Raw genomic sequence first — 21,460 nt, forward strand, 5'->3', positions numbered from 1 at the left:
TAATACTCAGCGTATTATTAACTATTATCCGCTGAGAGAAAAGATTGTAGACTTTGGAGTCCGGGATTACTTGCAAACACAAGAACATATGCAGGCGTTCAGTAACTATACAATCCAGTTCCCTCTTTAGATGTAATTCACCTAATTCACAGATTAGACGGAAAGAAGAACTGAATCATTGAATTGAATACAAATCATGCTGAGGCAAATGGTCGTGAGGTTCGTAACATATAAACTTTAACTCCAGCATCTACCGAAACTATACAAAGATAACACAGTGTTACAACTGCCAGGATATTGGAAATATACAAAGTTGTAATTGTAAAGCATCATCTGTCTGCGTGCAGTGCTTAGGTTGCCATTCATACAAATCATGCCAGGAAGCAGCCAAATACATCAGCTGTTTACATTGAAATCAACAGAAAGAATCCATTTACGCCATTGATCATCCAGCCAGCTCACGAGACTGTCGTACATACAAAGCAACGCAGCAAAACTGTAGTAGAGAATATTAGTACATGTTTGGCACTATAATACTCTCTACCAATAAGTATTTCTACACCCAAGTAAATGACGATATCTGTGGTCCTGGTATACGTCACGCCCTCTGCCGTAAAATATCGTGTAAGGAACAATATTGGCATTAGTCGCATACCAGATGCTACGAAGTGCAGAGTTATCTGATTTTGAGAAAGGTGTAACCGTCGAGATCACAGAAATAGCCGGACCTTAAGGGGTATATTTAGCAAGCTGAACTGCCTAAAATTGAAAGTGGCCTATGCGATTCAGAAGTGGAAGATGATTGGTGATTGTCGGAATGTGCCTCGAAGAGGCAGACTCATGAAGCTGATATATACCGAAGGGTTCTATTTAGATAAATTCGGAAGAATCTCACCCAGCCGATGGCTTGCATACTCAAGGAGTTTCAACAGGCATTTTTAAATATTGTCTCGATGAATACCGTTCGTAAGGAAGCACATTTGCATGGTTTTCATGGTCGTGGCTGCCACCCATAAGCCCTCCTGGTATGGACTGAGACTCTTGATCAGAATTCAGGGTAAGCTTGATGCCTACTGCACTATTTTGGATGACAATATGCTTCTTATGTAGTGACAGTTTTACGTGTTGGAGCATGTTACTTTCAGGAGCCATGTTACCCAATTCGCACTATACGAATCCACCGTGGATTCGCATAGTGCCAATTGGTTTAACCGAATGAACTGGCCTGTCCAAAGCCCAGAACTGAACCCTATCGAGAACATCTGGGACGGATTGGATCGCAGAATTAAGGGGAGCAACAGCCGTCCAACATCGGTGAAGGAATTTACATGTCTTCTCAAAAGCCGAATGGAAGAAAATACCATACAAAGACTTGTGGAAAGCATGTCCTGAAGCGTTGAGGTTGCAATTTCCGCTCGTGGAGCTCTATCGACTATTGAATATTAATAAATTTTGTTTTTGTTTTCTATCACAGGTGCCTAAATACTTATTGGTAGATAGCGTAGATTAACATTAAAAACAATGTTTTAATGCCAAATAACTCAAAATCCCTAAAATTATTAAAGTGCAACATGCTAAAATCTAAGCCTGGAACTACTAACATCATTCAAACTTTTCAACAGCCATCTACAGACTTATCATTACTTCAGGAACCTTATATTCACTATAGCAAATTAAATGCCACCATTAAGGAACTCGAGCTTCTATTCTCCAAAACAATATTCCAGTGCAAGTTCAAGTGGAGATACCAAAGCTTCGTGTCTTCTTTTCGTATTCCACTTCAGAGAAAAAGAGAGCAAAACCCAGTATTAAGCGTTCATTATCTAATGTCTATGGACTATTGACTAATTACATATTGTATATACACTGCTGACTATTTGACTCCGTTAAATATCAATCTAAAAATTACACATTTTTTTCGAATCAATAAAAATGTAACATGTCCCAAGGAATGTAATAAAATGACTTACATAAATGTATTTCTTTCAAAGATTCAATAAAAATACTCGAACCGGATGAGTTATGTTTGGGCTATAAAAAGATCTTATGTCGGATGTCATCCCAATAAAAGACTACATTTGAGTATGAAATTTTTTAGTTTTAAATTATGAAATGTTTTAGAAATTTTTTTTTTATTTTTCTTTTATAGTTTCTTTGGTGTGGTGTGGTGTATTTAATTACGGCAAAGCACACTAGGGCTATCTGCCAAAGGGGAGGGATGCCTTTCGTGGAGGACTTTCTAAGAGAAACTGGCTCGTATACACGTTACACATGGGGAAAACCACGAAAACACCCATGCAGCCAGCCCGTTCGCGGGATTCGAACCTCGGACCGAACTACCAGTGTTCAGCGACTTTACCGCTCGGCCGCTGGTGAGCCTTATAGTTTCTTTGAGAAGCTGATTCGGTAGATTTTCTTGGAAGAAAGTTTCGGGCTAATGACGCCAGTATTTTGAATGTGATGTTTTTCCTTCTTATGATCTTTTTAAATAATTTATCTGTGGATGAAGGGAGGTTTACTGACCACTGCTTTGGGGTTGGAAGGTTCCTTCATTTTCTTTGTTAAAATACCTGCGGTGGACTCTCCTATTTATGAGCTCGTAATGAATTGCTAAAAATGTTCGTAAAATAGAGAACTTGTAAATGGTAATGGCACTAAGTAAATACTTTTCTTCTAATGGGATCAGTTTAGTGCTGCATATCTCTATGCAGTTTTTACTTATGTTTAAAGAAGGCTTAATGCGTAGTATTGAATATTTGAATATGATTGCGAAAACAAAAAATGTTGTAAATTTGAATAATTTGGATAGAAGTTAAGAATTTAACCAATGCTTAAGTCTCATAGCAATAGCAATTTATACTGTGGGTCAAAATTATGATCCCAGTTATAACATAAATTCACGCCAACCAGTCCATTAGAAAGTCTTATAGTTAAACAGCCCTCGAATCTCGAATGAAATCGAATGAATAGCAAAATCGACACTTTAAGAATGTTATTTATTTTAAATTAAAAACGTGAATTTACATCTTAAATTATCAAAGAGCTAATTAATTTTACTTTAATTTACTTGATAAAGTCAAACATACACAAGAAAATAATGGGATATACGAAATATTACCGTCAATATTCATTTCCATAACTCCTCTGAATTCAGGGCCGTATTCGTATCCACGGAGTTTGAGCTCGTTGTATACTTGTTCTCCTGGAAGACGAGATGTCTCTCCAAGATCCGGTGAAACATCAATTATTTCTGGATTTGGAGGAACATATACCTTACCGAAAGCAACAAGAGATTGGCCTTCCATGATTTCGAAATTACCGCTTATATCCAGCAAGTTAATTTCGAATTTCATAATCTCTGAAATAAAAGTAAAATCAATTCAAAAAGTGTTCTGTTATTTGATTAAAATTCAAACTAGCGAAAATTGAAGCACTCCTTTAATCAAGTAAAACATTAACACTTTGAAGAGTGTCCGCTTTTCTGAAGTTAACACTTTATCTAAAGTAAGAGGATATAAAAGATATTGTAGTTTGGAAACTTTTAAGCTATAATAATTTAATTTTACTCTTCGTAACAGCTTATTGTTGAATATAAAATAAAACAAAGTACACTTACTAAAAAGATTTCAGACCTCAAGTGGCCTATAATCATCTGAACATAGTTTTGTTTGCATCCTCTATTTTTATAATATATTTCCAAAAGGCATGTTTTATTAAAAATACTTTGGATTCTAAGAAACAATTAAGCATTATTAAGGAACAAGCATATGTTACAATGATAAGCATTTTACTGCACAGTTTGAAGAATATCTTAAACTTTGTTGGCCTTATATAACGACTCACCGATTTCCAGTGGCTGTACTTTAACTCTCTCTTTCGTGGGAAAAAAAATCAGATATGGTGAGTTTTAGTTAAGCGTTTCGTAATGAATATATTTATGCGCGAAATACCCAGCTGTGGAAAAAAATTGGAAATAGAAGCTAATAAAATGGTGATTTAAAAACGAATAAAAAGTACAAGTTACAGAATAAATCACACGTCTACACAAGAAAAGGACATCACGTGATCAATTCTATATGCCTTTTGTTCTGCGGTGTGATATTAAAATAACCCTCTTTTACATTTAATTTTTTTTTACATTCTACGAATACAGAATCCTTATTAGCACTGAAATTCTTTCCTTGGTGGACCTTAGGAATGTTCAGCATTTCGAATGCATTTAAAAATACATAATGGACATTCTCACTAGTTTAAGAGGCGTAATTTAGATGTATATAATTTTCAGCACAATATGCAATTCTAACGTATTATCAGCTTACGTCGTGGAGATAAGAGCTTTTTTATCTTCACAGCTTACGTATCAATACTAAGTGCACAAAACAGATATCAAGTAGAGAACCTTATTCTCGAAGTAACATCAGGAAAGTACTTGCATGCCTAGTAAAACCTTCTTGAAAATTCATTCCTGGAAGACTGTCTTTTCATCTACATACTAAGCACCTACTTCCAAATTTGTTTAGGTTTAAAAGAAAAACACATCTCCATAGATCAAGTTTATTCTTCTATCAACACAAAAGACCAATTAAGAACAAAAAAACAACAAACAGAGCAAGGACTATTAAAGTTTTTTTCATCTGTTAAAAGGCTATTTTTGATAACGTCTGGAAACAAAAATTTATCGCTAAATTATCTAACAAATTTATAGAATTTGAAACGAAGTCTTAAAAATGTGAATTTTTAAGAACTACGTTACTTCAGAGTAAAGTACAAAAAACTACCTCAAGACCCTAATCAGGGTATGGTTCAGTTCATCACCTAATAGCAGTTATTGGACGTGAAAATATATACATGTTGTTAATACAGATATCTTTCAAGACAACATTTACTTTGGAGCAGCATCCAGACGATAGACTAGCAAATCTGAAATTTATATATCTCTTTCCAATATACAGAGATTTCCTATTGACTCAAGTTGAATTCACTGGGTCGAAATCAGTGGCAGGCTATTTATAATAAATAAACATATGTACAACTTTAAACGCGGCTGATTATTTTGAAATATATTTTCGAGTACAAACTGAAGAGTTGAACTTTCGGAACGACCATTATTATTAATTGCGTAATTTTGGAGAATGATTCCAAATATAATAGTCTTGTATAGTCTACTTCCGGCCTATTTCCAAATGCAGTTTGGAGAAATTAAAAAGAGTATCGACATGTGCAATTGTTGTTAGATGAGAAGTCTGAAGAGTAATGATGCTTGTCGAAATAAAATAGTCTTTTTGAAGCCAACATACAACTACTGAAGTTCAGAAAACTGCCCATATTTCCAAGTGACCAGCATTTCAGCCCACGTAAATAAACACCAGTACAGAATTCTACCTCTCCTTTTCTAAGAAGACTACCTTCAGTGACCACGAGGTACCATCTGAAAAAGGATTGTAAAATTTTTTAGTACCTAGTCTCGCGTTCCCCGGGGGTCGACGTAGAGAAATCTGCAAAGCCACTGGCTAGGATCTGTACCTAAGCAGTCTCGACCACGGAGGTATAAAAGTTATGAACCCTTAGCGGTTTTGGAGGCCACGGAAAGGTCAATTATTGGCCAGCACCTTGGTCTGGCATGTTTTAGAAGAGAACGGGGGTAGCTTTGGCGTCGCCGGGGTTCGAACTCCGGACCTTTCGAATACGCCTCAAGTGGGCTTCCTCTAACATATCGCGTGAAAGATAAATGTATGACAGTGCAATGTAATGTAGATTACTATACATACATTTTTAAGATTCAACTAAAGACACTTTCAAAATAAAGATTTGTTGAGATAATGCATACACTGAAATATTTAAGAAATTTAAAAATAGGCTAATACACATTGATACCCACTTTCAAGATATCCACTATCAATATTGCAGATTAACCAAAAACGCTCTTTGGGAGTTCTAAAGTCAAGTAGTTATCCTGGATCATTTCGTAAAGTAATAATTAAAGCCAAATTAGGTAATAATGCAGTAAATAAAATCCTTTCTAATCATGACTGCTACCCAGAAAGAATCTAGGACCATCAGCAGATTTCACAGAAAAAAAAGGAAATCTCAGATTACTTTGACAAATCAGGTACAGTTGCTGGCATGATAACAGATACCCATTGGTCATTTTACGTTACTCTGTGTTGGAGCCTGGCTTCTCGGGAGCGTTATGTTACTTATACGCATTTATGTTAGTTTTTTCAACGCAGCCGGGTCTCTGAAAGCTGCCATTTGTGGTGTGATCTGATCTCAGCTCTTTGAGTCATACATGGAGGTAGGACGTAAGATGGAGTGGCCCTAACCGGTTTCCCCCATACACTGCTTTGAAGCACTGGCGTTCCCTTCTTTGGTGACCAAAACATTGGGTCATTTACCATTGAGTTCAATGGGTTTCGACACGATCGGATGTAAATATTTTGTAATTACGTCGAAAATATACATATAAATGCATATATTTTTTTTTCTACAAAAGTTACTAAACCTTCATCGGTTTGCCTTCCACCACACTTTAAATCATGTCATCCGACTAAACAAAAGTTAGCTTCATTTTATTCCTATGTTTTCCGTGCTCTTCAAGTTTGCTCCTCCAAACTAGCCCTTGATGAAGAACTAAATTATTTAAAAGCAATAGCTATTGACAGGGGCTTTTCACCCAACATTATTAATCAAGCAGTTAAAAAATTTTCATCTCAACACACTAAAAGCCACACTCTTACTTTAGGAGATTATAAAAATTCTGTTGTCATTCCCTTCTTTCCATGAATTAGCTATAAAGTTGCACATATTTTGCAGAAATTTAACTTTCGGGTTGTTTATTCTCCCATCAATAAAATTCCAACTTCTATACTCAAGGACCCCATTCCGGATATGAATTCCTGGGGTATTTATAGGATTCCTTGCCAGTGTGGTTTAATTTACATTGGCCAAACTAAGAGAGCCTTAAAATTTCGCGTCAAAGAACATGAGGCATATGTTAGAAAAAAGGAAACACAGAAGTCTTCTGTTGCTCAACATTGTTGGTCCGAAAATCACACTTTCAATTTTTCTGCTGCCAAAATTATTCAAAAAACATCTTCCATTGGAGAACTGGATTTTCTAGAGGCATTTCACATTCATAAAAATCTTTCTGTTCTAGTTAACGATCCTAATTCCAATCCAAATTTGCCTTCGGCTTTTAGAGAAATTATGTTTTAGTTCTGGTTTCGCCAACAGATGGGGCCACTTGCTTATTCTTGTCCAGGCTTTCTTATCTTATCTAATCATTATTTCCTATCTTGTTCATTTGCGGTTTTGCAGCTGAAGATGATGGTTCGGTAAAACCATCGAAACTAGTCCTGTGAAAATTTTGTAAATATAACGCTGATTTTTGTTGTTTGACTTCTGAATTAGTATTTATTCGGCGTGTTATTGTGTCTTAAAGATTAATCGGTCAAGTTAAAGGAAACTCCATCCCGGAATTGAACTGTGACAGAGCCATATCGACTATCATAACCAGACTTAGGACAAATCACTTAAAAGGGATGAGGATTTCTGCAGACAGACAGCGTAGTTACACCAACATTTGTCCTCATTGCCCAGATGACATACCACTGTCTCGCCATGACATCTTCAGCTGCCCAGCAATCCAGGCCAGACTGTTTAACATCGGCATTGAAGACACAGTGGACCTAGTACTTTATACTAACAGAGCTGCCGATGTCTCAAAAGCTGTCTTTGACAACTTCGGAGCTATATAGTTGCACTTTGTCATAGACCCGACATCATCATCATCATCATCATCAACAGCTTAGAATTTTATAAAACAAATTCATAATCAAAATTGCTGTTGTTAGTTATCGAAAAATAACTAAGATGTGATTTTAGCTTAAATATCACTAAACTGTACAAATTGCTATTATCCATCAGACAATGAATGTTTCTATGCGGAAATGTCCCGTTTTTCGATTTGTATGGAACCGTCGTGTGTCAAAATACTGTCGAAGCGCTGTCAAGGGAGTTTCTGAATGTAAACTAAAAACACCCCATTTGGAGACCGAAGATTCGGAGCAGTGCTTCACTCTTAGTGCCCAGCTGTCCACTCTTTCTTTTCCTACTTCCATGGAGTCATAAGACGAGTTTCGCGCGTTAGGAGGGCTGGACTATGCCCTAAACTAGCAGGAGACGTGAACATGTGCAGTCGCTTTGAAGTATTCCATTCCCAGAACTCCCGAGTGCTAGCCGGACCTGCTTTCCAGTTACATCAGAAAGTCACAAATTAAATTTTTGTATCACATTTTAATATTTTTTGTTTCATACAAGAAGAGGTATTTTAATACTTTGGATTAGGTATTCTTTATCTAGGAATTAATTAATTTATTTAGTAAATTTCAGAAAACACTTGATATTTTTTGTGTTCTTATGTATTTTCTTATAAAGGGCAAGAAAAAGTAATTAAAAAATGTAAGTAAGTAGATTTGAGGAAGATAAAGTGAAGTTCTTAGAAGGGAAATAAGTACAAATTTCACGTACACTGCACACACACACAATTGGTATGTTATTTCAGAAAAAAAAAGTCCAATTTTATGTCAAAATTCCTATGTTAGAACAAAGTTGTATATAAATCAAATATATATCCGAAGTCGCGCTTTCGAGATATGGAAAACGCAATTTGAATTTCGTCAATCGACCCAATAGAACGGGCGATATACTGTCTGTCTACGAGAATCTCCTGCCAGTGTCTCGCGGGTGGCGGTCGCTATAGCAACAGGGGCTATTTCAAATAGGGCCGAACCAAGGGTTGCTAGTTTTTCTTTAAATGCGCCAAGATGACAAACTGAAAAGTAAATTTTCAAGGCACCTCTACGGAAAATAAGTCAAGGCTCCTTTCTACGGCAACAGACAACTGCAGACTACCTGGCGAGAGCTTTTCTTATGACAGACATACTATAGAACTGTCCCATGTTTTTCGCAGTGTATCATTCTTTTTAAAATACAATATGTGGGTTCCTCTAAAATTCATATCAAATATGTTGTGGGTGATATTTGCATTTGGTTAGTTTATGTTCGTTATTGTATTGAATAACTGGACGCTTACCTATCATGCTTTCTCAAACCGTGTTATGAGCTATGCTTAACATTCGTATCTATTATCTTGATTGAAATTTGACTAGTCAAAACTACGCTGAATATTTTAATAAAAAGATTCACTTGAAACTTATGAAACGTATGAATTCTACATTTTCGAGTGATGTAGTTTAATTCGGTAAGACTGGATCAATGTCAGTAGTTTAATGTTAGATATGACGCGAATGAATGTCAGATAATCAAAAAGTAGAAGGTTGAATATACTTACTTGATGGATTCAAAACTGTGGCTCTTCTAATTTTAAAATTTTCAATTACGACTGGGATCTCGTCTATTGATTTTTTATGCTTCTCAGCTAAAGCTTTCCAGGCCAAGTATATGTAACCCGTAGCCGGAAACAAAGATCTTCCATCCAGCTTGTGATCCATCAGATAGCTATCTGCATTCTGTAAATCAAATCCATGAATAAAAGTTGTAGATGAAGGCGCCCACTTCGGTACAGAGAAAGAATGAGAATGGTTCCACTTGATTAAATCTGAAAGCATTGGAGTACATCTCGGCACAGGAAATTTCACAGGGGGATAAAGTCTCTCGATTTTGGGATCTAGACCTTCTAGATATAATCTGCAGCATAAAAAATTACAAATGGCTGTAGTCTTGCGAAGAAACATTTAAAATAAAATATTAAGCTTCTATAAAACATTTTTACAAAACGTTTTACTTTAAAGGGATCAGTTGTCGAGAAATTTAATATTTTCATAATTGGAATATAGAACCTGTTTAATTTTTCTGCTTGTCTTTTGTTCTAACGAAGTTTTTTCTGTAATGCTGAGGAAGACACAAAAGACCCACACTGACATCAAAATAACCCAATAAAATGCTTTGTTTCTCAGCCGTTTTATTTATTTATTAACTGATACACGCCAGCTTTGCTGGGCATACTATCTATTTGAAAGGAAACCTAAACTCCTTATATGGACGAAATGTCTAATTTTGAATTGATAATTAATGTAAATTTTTTGAATTTAAAGTCGGGAAATATAGTGCCAGTCAGTGAATCTGTCATACACAGATTTCCACAACACCCATCAGGTACTGTGTATTGGAATCCGTCCCCAATATTTTAACGTGATGTGATCCTCAGTAGGCCTACACCACGAAAAATTGCCAACCTATAAAACTAAGATTTATACATATTTAACTGTTGTCATAAGTTTCATGGAAAAAAATTATTGTCTTTGTTATCAAATTTTTAATCAATTATAATTATTTGTCCTTGATTTTTTTATGTATTGCGATTTCTATAAACAACAAAAGCACTTTTAATTTTCGTTACAATAATTTTATTTCTCTTAATAATAATATTTATTTTCATGAAACTTATGATAACAGTTAAATATAAATGTTATTAGTAATTTTATCATTTAAATGTTGTTTGTATTCACTGGATAGATGCAAGTTATTTAGAAATGTAAAATTAAAAAATTTTAAAGGAAAATGCATTCATCGGCAACATTGTATTTCATATCTAGTTTTGGCAACAATAAAAGAAAGTTCTAAACTTGGATTTGAAAACCAAATGTAGGAGAAACTTCTGCTGTATAACAAAAATCCATTTTGACAGGATTTACGTAAAATCCGTTCTTAGTGCGCGTCTACAAAGTGAACAAAATTTTAAGTCGATCGGATGTATAGTTTCAGAGATCTCGTGATGAGTCAGTGGTATTTCATTTATATATATATGGATTCTATTATATTATCAAATATTAGATTATAAAAGTATTCCTCTTCTTTATAATTCATTACTTAAAAATTAAAACGTGAACATTTGCTTTGAAGGAAGTAGACCTTAAAAGATATCCGACTACGTTTTCTAATCGTCAATTTTGACGGTATTTTTAAAAAAACTTGTTATTATTTTATTTTAAAGCTTCCACAAACTACTTTTGTTTTGTCTCTTCGGTCGTTAGAAGCAGAATTATGGCTGTTCTTGTTCTGCGCCCTGAGCCGGAAGTTTATGTTTAAGAATCTGGAAGCTAATGTCTAAAGGTACACAGACAACTCAAACTTTAAAATGAGATTTATTTCATTTGAAAAAATTGTGGTGATGTTGAAAAGATGATTTTTTAAAACTTTCTATTTGTTATTGCGTGCTCGGACACAAGATTAGTTCTGAAATTTAATTATCATACTTGGCAGCATTTTCTTTTCCTTTACTTGTGTTTGCATTACATTAAACCTGTTTTTCGAAAAACTTGATTTTTTTCAACTTTCGGTTGCGAAAAAAACTTAATGAACTTAAAACATACGAACTTAAATATTACTATAATAACTTTATGAAACTTTGCACAAATATTCTATGAAATATTATGAATTAAATGGACTAAAAGTTTAGTTTTATCTACGTATCTAAAATTTTTTCAGACAATTTTGTGAATAAAAAAGAGACATTTCTCGAAAAATAACTAGTTTCGCATACTCAAATAGTTATATTTCATGGACATTTATTTTATCACTTCGATTTTAGTCCATTTAATTCCTTATATCTTAATATAAGTGACAAATATAAATGAAAAATATTCATAAGTATTTTTGTGGGAACATATTTAATAATCGTGAAATATAACATATTCTTAACTCAAAATGTAAGAAAAAAATTATAATTTGGTAATGCGTTTATCACCTGTTTTTATCACTTTTAAGTTGTACAATGCTATAAAACACCGATAATAGATTTATTTGTATTACTTTCCAACATTTGGATGCCGGACATAGTAGGATACTTTAAATGTTTAGTAAATGTTTAAAAATTAAATTACATTGAAAAGTGTATTTGTACTATTCTATTTACCACTCGAAAATTTTGCTACATTTTTGGTAAGCTTTTGTAAAAGGATATTTTTATAAATGAAATCTCAGTGTCAGTTGAAGGAATTTAATTATCACAAATTATGTCGCTTAAATACTAAATAAACAACATAGATAACGTATATATAAATTGCATAACTATCAATAATTGTTATAGCCGAATCTGGCTGAAATAGTTTCATTTAGATCTGCATCCATTATACTGGTCGTCGGCGCGCCTGAAGACAAATAGGCAACAGTGTATCGATAACTTTTACTACATATAATAATAGTAAAATATTGCATTTGATTCAATACCTTACCTTTCATTCTAATTAAAATCATTGCTGCTATCGTCAAATATAAGTTTTTTGTTTCAAAACTAGCAGCTTCGCTGCCAGCCTTCGTCTGGCTTTTAAATGTACCAGAAAAATGACTGAAGGGAACACCAAACGTTAAATTTAAAAACTGCGTAGAATTTTACTCTGCAGAACAACTTCATAAAAAAAGTTATTATATATAACAAAATTACAATGAAATAAGCAATATCCCTTAATACAAATATTAATTATATTAATAAATAAATTAACCAACTTCCCTTTGCAAAATCTTAAGAACTCAAATGGTATAAAGGAGGTTAAGAACTTTGTTTCCTTGAAATAAGCTATGTCCCTTAATACAAATATTAATTATCCTAATAAGAAATTAACCAACTTTCCGTTGAAGAAAAAAAATCATGCAAAACTTTTCAATATCTTACAAACAGTGAAATAAGCAGAAAATAACATGAAAGCAACTCAACATAAAATTCCGCGCAGAATTTTACTCTGCGGAACAACTTTATCAAGAAAAATCAATAAAAATGTATTATATGTATATATATATATATATATATATATATATAAATGACAATGAAATATGCCAATCTCTTAAAAACAGTGACATAAAAAATACGATGAAAAATTTTTGCCAAACCCATATTTCTAAAAGAATGAAACTATTCAAAATGATCCGATTTCATCACAAATCTAACAACAACGATAAGAAAGGAAAATTGTTGCCAAAATCACATTTTTAAAGATGTGAGAAGTGTACTCGGAAGCTTCATTTAAATTTTTTTTTAAATACAAAATATTATCATTTTTTCCGAATTCTTTTTGTAAAAACAGTCGCAAGGATGAAAGTTTAATGTGTCCAAAAATCAAAGAATAATAAACTGTACATTTTTAAACATAAACGTTTTTAGAAAAAATTCCGTTGAAAAGGTGTTAAGCTCACTTTGTTAAATAAATTCGTATTTAATCGATTTATTGAAACCATGGACCTTATAAAAGATAGACTAACCCAGTGGGCGGGGCGCGCGTCACCGACATGTCGGCAAGAAAGAGTCGATCTGGTTTACTTTAACACTGAAACCTATGGCGTTTGTATCACATAACTCTTTTTAATTATTAAATGTCACGTTATAAAGTGATGAGATTATGAAAGCCACAGTTTTTTCCAAATAGGATTTAATATATCTCATTAAAGCACTTTTTGCTGCAGTTCGCGCATTTTTTTTCACGCGTAATTCTTGTACAAACGGTAAAATCTCTAAGCACAAAATTTATGAACTTAATTTTGCGTAAAAATAAAGTAAAATTAAATAAAATTGATGCTTTGAAATAAATAAGGTAAAATTAAACAAGATCTGATAATTTTTTTTTAATTTAAAGAACATTTTCAGGCGGTGATTTTCCAACCTATAATAACATTACAAAGCGATCATGTTTATTTGATTATATGATCATTAAATTATTAACATTAAAGTGGATTAGTTATTTTAATAATTCATAAAATTCGGAGCATAACATTTTCTGAGCGTAATGAAGGAAAAGGAAAGATAAAATAAAATCTAGAAGCACTCTTTTTTTAATGTTTTGTGTGTTACCTATATTTATTGAATATCATGTTCTTCGCCCGTAAACCACATACATTTGAAAACAGCATATCTTTAGAATTTCCGCACTGGAGATAAAACTGTTATTTTCCGTACAGTGCTCGCTCAGAACTCGTTGAGTTTGTTAATCAAAAATTCGTTAAAGTTCTACAAAATTTGAAATCGCTTAAAATAAATTCGAAATTCGGCCGTCCAGATGCCCATGTTGGGGTGGAGGATTACATTATTCAAAATTTGATGGCTCTAGATACTGTCGCTTTTGTCACAGTGCGAGAAACAGACATGTATTCATGCAGATTCTTCATTATTTAATTTCTTTACATATAATACAGGAAGATAATATTTGGTAACAACAATTTGCAAGGAGGCACGGACATTTATAGTAAAACAGCGCAAAATGCCGCTTCGAAATTAACAGCCTTTCTAGGCTACCGCCCCTTTGGGATAATAAATTAAATTAACAGTAAATAAAAAAAGTCTTACGCTGAACTAAAAAAAAAAATTAAATCACTATAAAATGCAAGCAAAATTAATTATTTCCAATTTTAATATTATAATTAAATGTATAAAAATTTTTAAGGCGTAAAAGGTGTTTATCACTATGATGTATTATGAAATATAGTTGAATTAAAATTCCTTTATAAAAATGTGCTATAATACTCATCTATAATTTTAAAAAAGCAGCACAATTTAGAATTTTAAACAAAAGTTTCAAAAATTCATTTTTAAATATTTTAGTATTTTTTACTTATTTACACCAATAAAAAGCATAAAAATTGCAAGAGAAAATTGCTTGTTTGAAATTTTCTATTAGTTCAGATTTAAAATATTATTTTCTAAAAGAAGTAGTTATAAATTTCCTTACAGCGTAGGAAAAACTAAAAAAATATCCAGTCCTGAAAGCAGGCAATTGCTTTATAATTATTTGGAACGTTCATTATGCTTGATAAATATGCTAAATTTTTAAAAATCAATCTCAATTTCAAAATTAAAAATATGTAGAAATTCTAATTTGGGAAATGGGGCGCTACAGACAGCTTTTTCTTGACAATTATACACGCTGCAATAGGCAACCAATGTTAAATTTCTGCATGTCGTCCCTACTCCTCCGGATGTGATCAAGGTGACAGCTGGCAACGCCTCAGACGAGGGAGAAAACCCGTTTGGGTTAGTCTATTTCTTATAAGGTCCATGATTGAAACACGAAATTTATTTTAAGTTCGTAAAATAGCTAAGTGCTTACATTTCATGACGATGTGAAAATGGAGTGTGTAGAGTAAAATCTTGCTTTCCTATAGCCCATTATGTCTCAAAATGACGCGATTTTATCACAAAACATAAAATAAAAAAAATTCTCATTCGAATTTCGAAAAAAACGCTACGAGGTGCACTGGCTCTTGTTTAGACGCACCTATGTACCAAATTTCGTACCCGTGAGTCTATTAGCTTACGCGCAGCGCGAACGAAAGACACACACACAGACAGACTCTTTCTTTTATTATATGTAGAGAAGATTGGCCACTTAGACGGAAATGTGGCTAATCATTCTGACTGCCGTACCGGAGGGCTCGGGTTCGAATCCCGGAGAAGGCATGGATGTAATTTGTCCATTCCTTCATAGGAGGCTATGGCGGCCCACTTATTAGGTTGCTGTTGTCTTGACCATGAATTTCTTGGAAGAATGGTTGCCAGAGCCTCAAGGAATTTGGAGTATTTCTACACCAATTTTTGAGTGATAGCACCTCGGAGGGTCTCTCTCCCACCTATCCACATGAGAGGACTTTCGACTCGCCTGTATTTAGAGTGTCCCCGTGACGCAAAGACACTATACATTTACAAACATCAGGGTCTTCTCCGGAATTCGAACCCACGCTCTTTGGTACCGTAGTGGCTCCCCTAACCACTATACCGTCTGTGCTGCAACTTATTAGGTACCTCCAAAATAAAGAGAACAACGCTTCCGGCCTTAGTGGTGGCCCACGCCTATAAACTGCTATTAAAGTCCACCATTGAAAAAAAGTGTTTCAAAATTTATCCTAAAATATAGGGAAGATATTACATTCGAAAGTATCTTATTTTCGAGTAAACGCAGTATTTATTGCATATTTTGCTGCGGCTAAAAACAATTTAAAATATTTAATAAATATATCATATTCTATATAATTCAAGATGATATTTCTTTATAAGGCATTCTCACACATATAAATAAAAAATAACAGCATAAAAAGTAATAATTTCAGTCACATACTTTCCCAGTGATTCTAAGAGAAAGTTCAGGTTGTTTTCTTCTTTTCGTTTCATCAAACCGATATAAGCAGCATTAGAGCCAATAGCCCTTTTCAGTATAGCTTGAAGTAAGAAATGTGGTCCGATTTCGATAGTGATGGCATCGGAAGGTATCTTGCTTAATGCATCTTTGAAACGCACACTGGAAGTGAGGTTATGAATAAAATATTCCGGACCCGCCATCTTGCATTCTGGTAAGTCCCACTCTTCTTCTGAAAAACTAGAACTAATCCACCGCTCTGTTCGGGGTTTCGGATCAGGAATAAGCTGTAAATATAATAGAATTGTTTAAGTTTGGTGCTTAGAATAATCTTATGTTAGAAAAGGGGAAGAGAAAAATATGTCTATGGCGTCGAAGCAATCAACTGATCACGTTTACAATGTTAGAGTTGCCATACTTTTTAATATTTGCTACATAATTTACATTACGGATGTGAATTAATGAAAGCATATGGATGAGGACGATACCTGGATTTGATCCGGATATATTCGCATAAAAAATTGTTACTACTTTAAAGTTGTAAAAATTGTTTCCAAAATTTTAGTCCAAAGGGGTGTTAGCCCAGAATGGCTATGAAACGGAATTTTGCGTCGTATCACTCACTATAAACGGCTGTTTCACTTTTCAAATTGTTGCCACCAAACATTATCGCCCTATATTATATGTAAATAAATGAAATAATGAAGAATCTGTATGAATGTATGTATATTTCTCAACAGCGGTACCTAGAGCTATCAAACTTTGAATAATATAGTCCTCCATCCGAATATGGGCATCTGAAAGCTCGGATTTTAATTTGCTTTATTAGCTATTTCATATTTTTAAAATTTTAACGAATTTCTGATTAACGATTTCAAAGCGAGCAGTGACAACACACTGTGTGCAATAAAATATTTTTATATCCAGCGCGGGAGATTGTCTACTGAAAATTCTAAAGATATGCTGTTTTTAAATCTTTTTAACTTAAGTGCTCTCTTAACGTGCAAGTATGTGTAAATGGAGAAAAAAAAAAAAAAAAAAAAAAAAACCGTTCTTCGGGCATAATATAAAATTTGAAACCTTTCAGATCTTTTTCATTTTACTACTTTTTGGTTAATTATTTTTGCTCTTCTGGCATGTTTATTCACAATATTTATGCGAACTGTAACCCACAAAAACAGTAACTCATTATGAGAACAATGGAAATATAAAAATACTAAATTTAATTATTCTTTATTTTGAACCTCTGAATGGTGACGATTTGTAAAAATTTGAGATGGAATCTTAAATTTAAAAAATTTTATTTTGGATAATAAGATATTTTTATACGTATAAAATTGTGAATTTTAAGATTCCATTTATAGGATATTATAACTCTCATTATTATGATCAAAATTTACGAATCTGTGAACTGTTTCGATGCTAGCTTTAAGATATTATAGAATGAATAAGCTTTAAGGCATGAGTTGCCTACTTTAATTATTGTTTACGTTGGTTATTATTAATTTAGTCATTATTTCCAGCATTATAATGTTGGTTAATATGATTCAGAAAAGCGAAAAAAAAAAGGCCAAAGAAAAAAGAAGGGCGGAGACAAAAAGGTCTGTATAGCGTGAACGCACTTAGCTAATCATTGTTTACGTTTATAAGTAATGTTTTCGGAAATGAGAGTAATCAAAAACAATCTGCGATAGATTATTGAATAGTCATCGAGACAGTCACTGGCGTCTGAAACAAGGATTGAACGTTGGAAAGAACCCAGGTACTTGGCTGGTGATTTTACTTTGAAGCATTATTTGATTCGATAAAGAATCGGGGGGGATGCTTACTAATATAAAATATAAACAGTTTAAAAATATTGTTAGCTTTATTAAATTGTAAAAGAATTAGACATAGATGCACAATTTCTTAATATTTTAACAGCTTTTTTGACAATACATTTTACTTAAAAAATAATTTACTCAAACCATTTATTAAGTTAAATATGTATCATAAGAATGACAATTATTATCTCATGCTATATTACGTAATTGATTTTCTAAACCTACCACTTCATATTAACGCAGAGTGATACAGCAGATTTAAAGCATTTCTGCAAACTATACTGAATGATATCGAGAATGTTGTACCCTGTGAAACGTGCATACAGTTTTATCGAAGTAAAACTTTCACGACAGAAATAGCGTAAGCAGAAATTGTGCACAAAGCATTTTCTCCCTCCTTTTCGCATGCCTTTATGGTGTAACTGGAAGCACGTCCGACATGTAATCGGGAGGTCCGGTATTCGATTCCCGGGATGGACACTGCACATTTTTCCTGTCTCCTGCATCCATAAATCTAATGACTATAAGTGGCGCCCGCACTAAAAGATGATGACTGCGCCGGACCCACAAAAATAAGAGATTGATACTTGCGGTCTCTCATAGGTCGCAGTGTTTGAGCTGTTACCAGGTGTGATACGATAGGGTCTCATATTCCAGAAGAAATAATTCGTTCAGTTACGGTTCCATTTGACATTACAAGCATCATAACTTCATGGTCAGTGCCAAGGGATTTTAGCGATTTGCAATGTGTCTATCACCAAATCCTCTCGATTTCAGAGAAGCTGATGGACCAATGATCCTGTTGTTCTAATATCGTTTCAACTATAACGAAGCAGAGGACGTAAAATATAACCGAAAAAACATGAGGGAGCGACTAATTCAGTTTCATTCGAACTATTTTAGACAAGACAAGAGCCCAGAATGCTCTTAAACTCTCGACTAGAGAGATTGTTACCGCTAAGAAGATCCTCACATTATGAGAATAAAAACCTATAATAATCGTTTCCATGCCTTCATGGTTGTTATGTACTGTAATAGAACTTCTCTCTCACTTCATGGTTGTTATGTATTGTAACAGAACTCAGATTTATATTGTACGTATTTTTTCTTTCTATGCACTAATACTCAACCTTAATAAACGCAATCAACACCAGCTACCACATGGAGTCGCGCCATTATGCAGTGTACCGCAAGCACCCTAGTGGTGACCGAGGACTGGCAACTGCATTTAGGAACTATTCCGGCAGCTAAACGACAAATCATCACATCTGCATCTTAAGATAATTGCTGAATCACCTGCATAGAGATAAAAACCTCTTGCTACCCCAAAACGCCTTTTATACAGTTTGACGTAACGCAGCGGATAATAACGGAAATCCAAAGCAACTGCCAAATCCACTTTTACCAGCCAATTCCATGACGGAATATCTGAAATTTTTTTTTTTTTTTTTTTTTTTTTTTTTTTTTTTGGCCCTGCTGAATCGACGCCATTCCCAGGCTTCCCTAGATAATCCGAAAAAAGATATCCGTCTTCGCTAAATGTGTTTTTCAGTATAGTAATTCTCACGTCCGGCACTGTTGTGATTGTGTGACAACAGTATGATTGTGCATACAGCGTAAGAAGAAAATATTTTGCAATCAGAGAAACTCAAATCTTTTAAAAGTAAATTTGATTCTTTATCTTGAATATTTCATATAATTGTTAATAATTAGTATTACGGATATATGACAGTATTAAAGATTATGGTTCGTAATGACTTAATTCTTCAGTGATCAAGATAGGCGATAGGTACGACGCTTCCCGTCGAGTGGACTAGCTGCCTGAGGTTTAGGCGATTTTTTTCCGCATGGAAACGTGTTAGATTGCTTTAAGAAATCTTTCCTGTCCTTAGGTAGATAACCAACGAGTACTTTGCTATAATGGGTTAAAAGCAACATTCGATAACGATGTTACATATACGAGGCAAAGAGCAACATGCGATTATGATGCGAGTATTCTTTCGGTCGATTATTTAATACCAGGTTCCTGAAAATTATGCTACGCTCACTGAAGAGATTAACTTTGTACTGAACTTATGTATTTCAGAGCTAAAATCTGGCTACGTGTAGACAATCAGGTGACTTTGTAGAATCATTAGGTTATTTTTAAAGGAGGAGTGATGAAAAATGAGCACTACGAAGGCATGCTAAGAAGGCGGGAGAAATACCTTATAACTTATCAAGCAGTCTTAATCTTCAAGTGAGTAATTAGTTCCGAATTCAGAAGAAGGTTTAAAATAAGCTTTGTTATTGAAACTTAACAATTTGCACAGCTTGTGTAACTAACAGAACAAAATTACTGCTTCTTGCAGATTTAACAGAAAAGGAGAGTTAGTATAAAACTGAAATAATTAAATTATGCAAATTCACATGGCGACTGACTCTCCAGTCATGCAAGCAAACACAGCTAGCAAAAACCTAGCAAAGACTAAAGCCAGATAAAGCTAGGCGAAAGTGGTTTGAAAGGAGGTCAGTGGTAGCTGTGAAAAGCTCTTCTTTTTCGATGACAGCGTTGATCGTATATACATTAACCAAAGAAATTCGGTTAACAGCTTCGATTAGCCCCCAAAAAAGTAGAGTTGAGAATAAAGATAAGAAATTAAAATTTAAAAAAAAAAAAAAAAGAAGAAAGCTGTCAGATTTTATATTATGCCCAAAGAGGCGTTATTTCTATTTACACCACACATACACGTTTCGAGAGCATTTGAGCTAATGACCCTTAGGGTTGAAAATATTTAAAAACAGCATATCTTTAGAATTTTCGACAGACAGTGTCGCGCGCTGGAAATAATTTTTTTTTCCCGTACAGTATTGTCATTGCTCGCTTTGAAATCGTTGAGTTTGTTAATCGAAAGTTTGTCATAGTTTCACAAAATATGAAACAGGCAATAAAACAAATTCCAAATTCGGGCTTGCAGATGTTCATATTCGGGTGGAAGACTACGTTGTTCACAATTAAATGGATCTATGCACTGTGACCTTTTTTACAAAGCAGAAAACACACGTACATTCATGCGAGTTCTTCGTTGCTTCATTTCTTTAAATATAATAGAGGGAGTTGAGTTGAGAGCAGAATCTGGACACCCGTGCGGCTTACTAAGACTATTCGGGTCTAGTCCAGGTTCCGCAACTATCCGGGGCAACACCTCATGGGGGTTATAAGGGCATACATTGGTCCTGTATGCATGCTTACATAGTTCATAACATATGCTTATAGTTACATAGTTCATAATATATGTTTACATAGTTACATAGTTCATTGTACTTGCTTATATACAAGTAGTTCATAATGCATAGATCTTTCATAATACTTGCTTACATAGTTCATACATATACATGCTTACATAGTACATAGTTGCTTACATAGTTCATACTTGCTTACATAGTTCATAATATATAATAGATACATAGTTCATAAGAGCCTGTTACATAATAGATACATAGTTCATAAGAGCCTGTTAC

At 33.9% G+C, this 21,460-nt stretch overlaps 1 protein-coding gene across 2 annotated transcripts in view; it reads right to left on the reverse strand.

The window, feature by feature from the left end:
• The window catches only part of LOC118187786 (fatty acid synthase-like), a 171,565-nt gene that overhangs the window by 71,555 nt on the left and 78,550 nt on the right, over positions 1–21,460 (reverse strand). For both annotated transcript variants that reach the window (XM_085814529.1, XM_085814530.1), the window contains 3 exons: positions 16,119–16,423; positions 9,353–9,708; positions 3,119–3,358 (listed from right to left, as the gene is read on the reverse strand). In XM_085814529.1, the coding sequence (XP_085670655.1) occupies positions 3,119–3,358; positions 9,353–9,708; positions 16,119–16,423 (901 nt within the window). The remainder of the gene's footprint in view (positions 1–3,118; positions 3,359–9,352; positions 9,709–16,118; positions 16,424–21,460) is intronic.

The sequence above is a fragment of the Stegodyphus dumicola genome, chromosome 4, assembly GCF_044657685.1.
Source record: "Stegodyphus dumicola isolate Sdum_Otavi_A_Nest chromosome 4, ASM4465768v1".
Lineage (NCBI taxonomy): Eukaryota > Metazoa > Arthropoda > Arachnida > Araneae > Eresidae > Stegodyphus > Stegodyphus dumicola.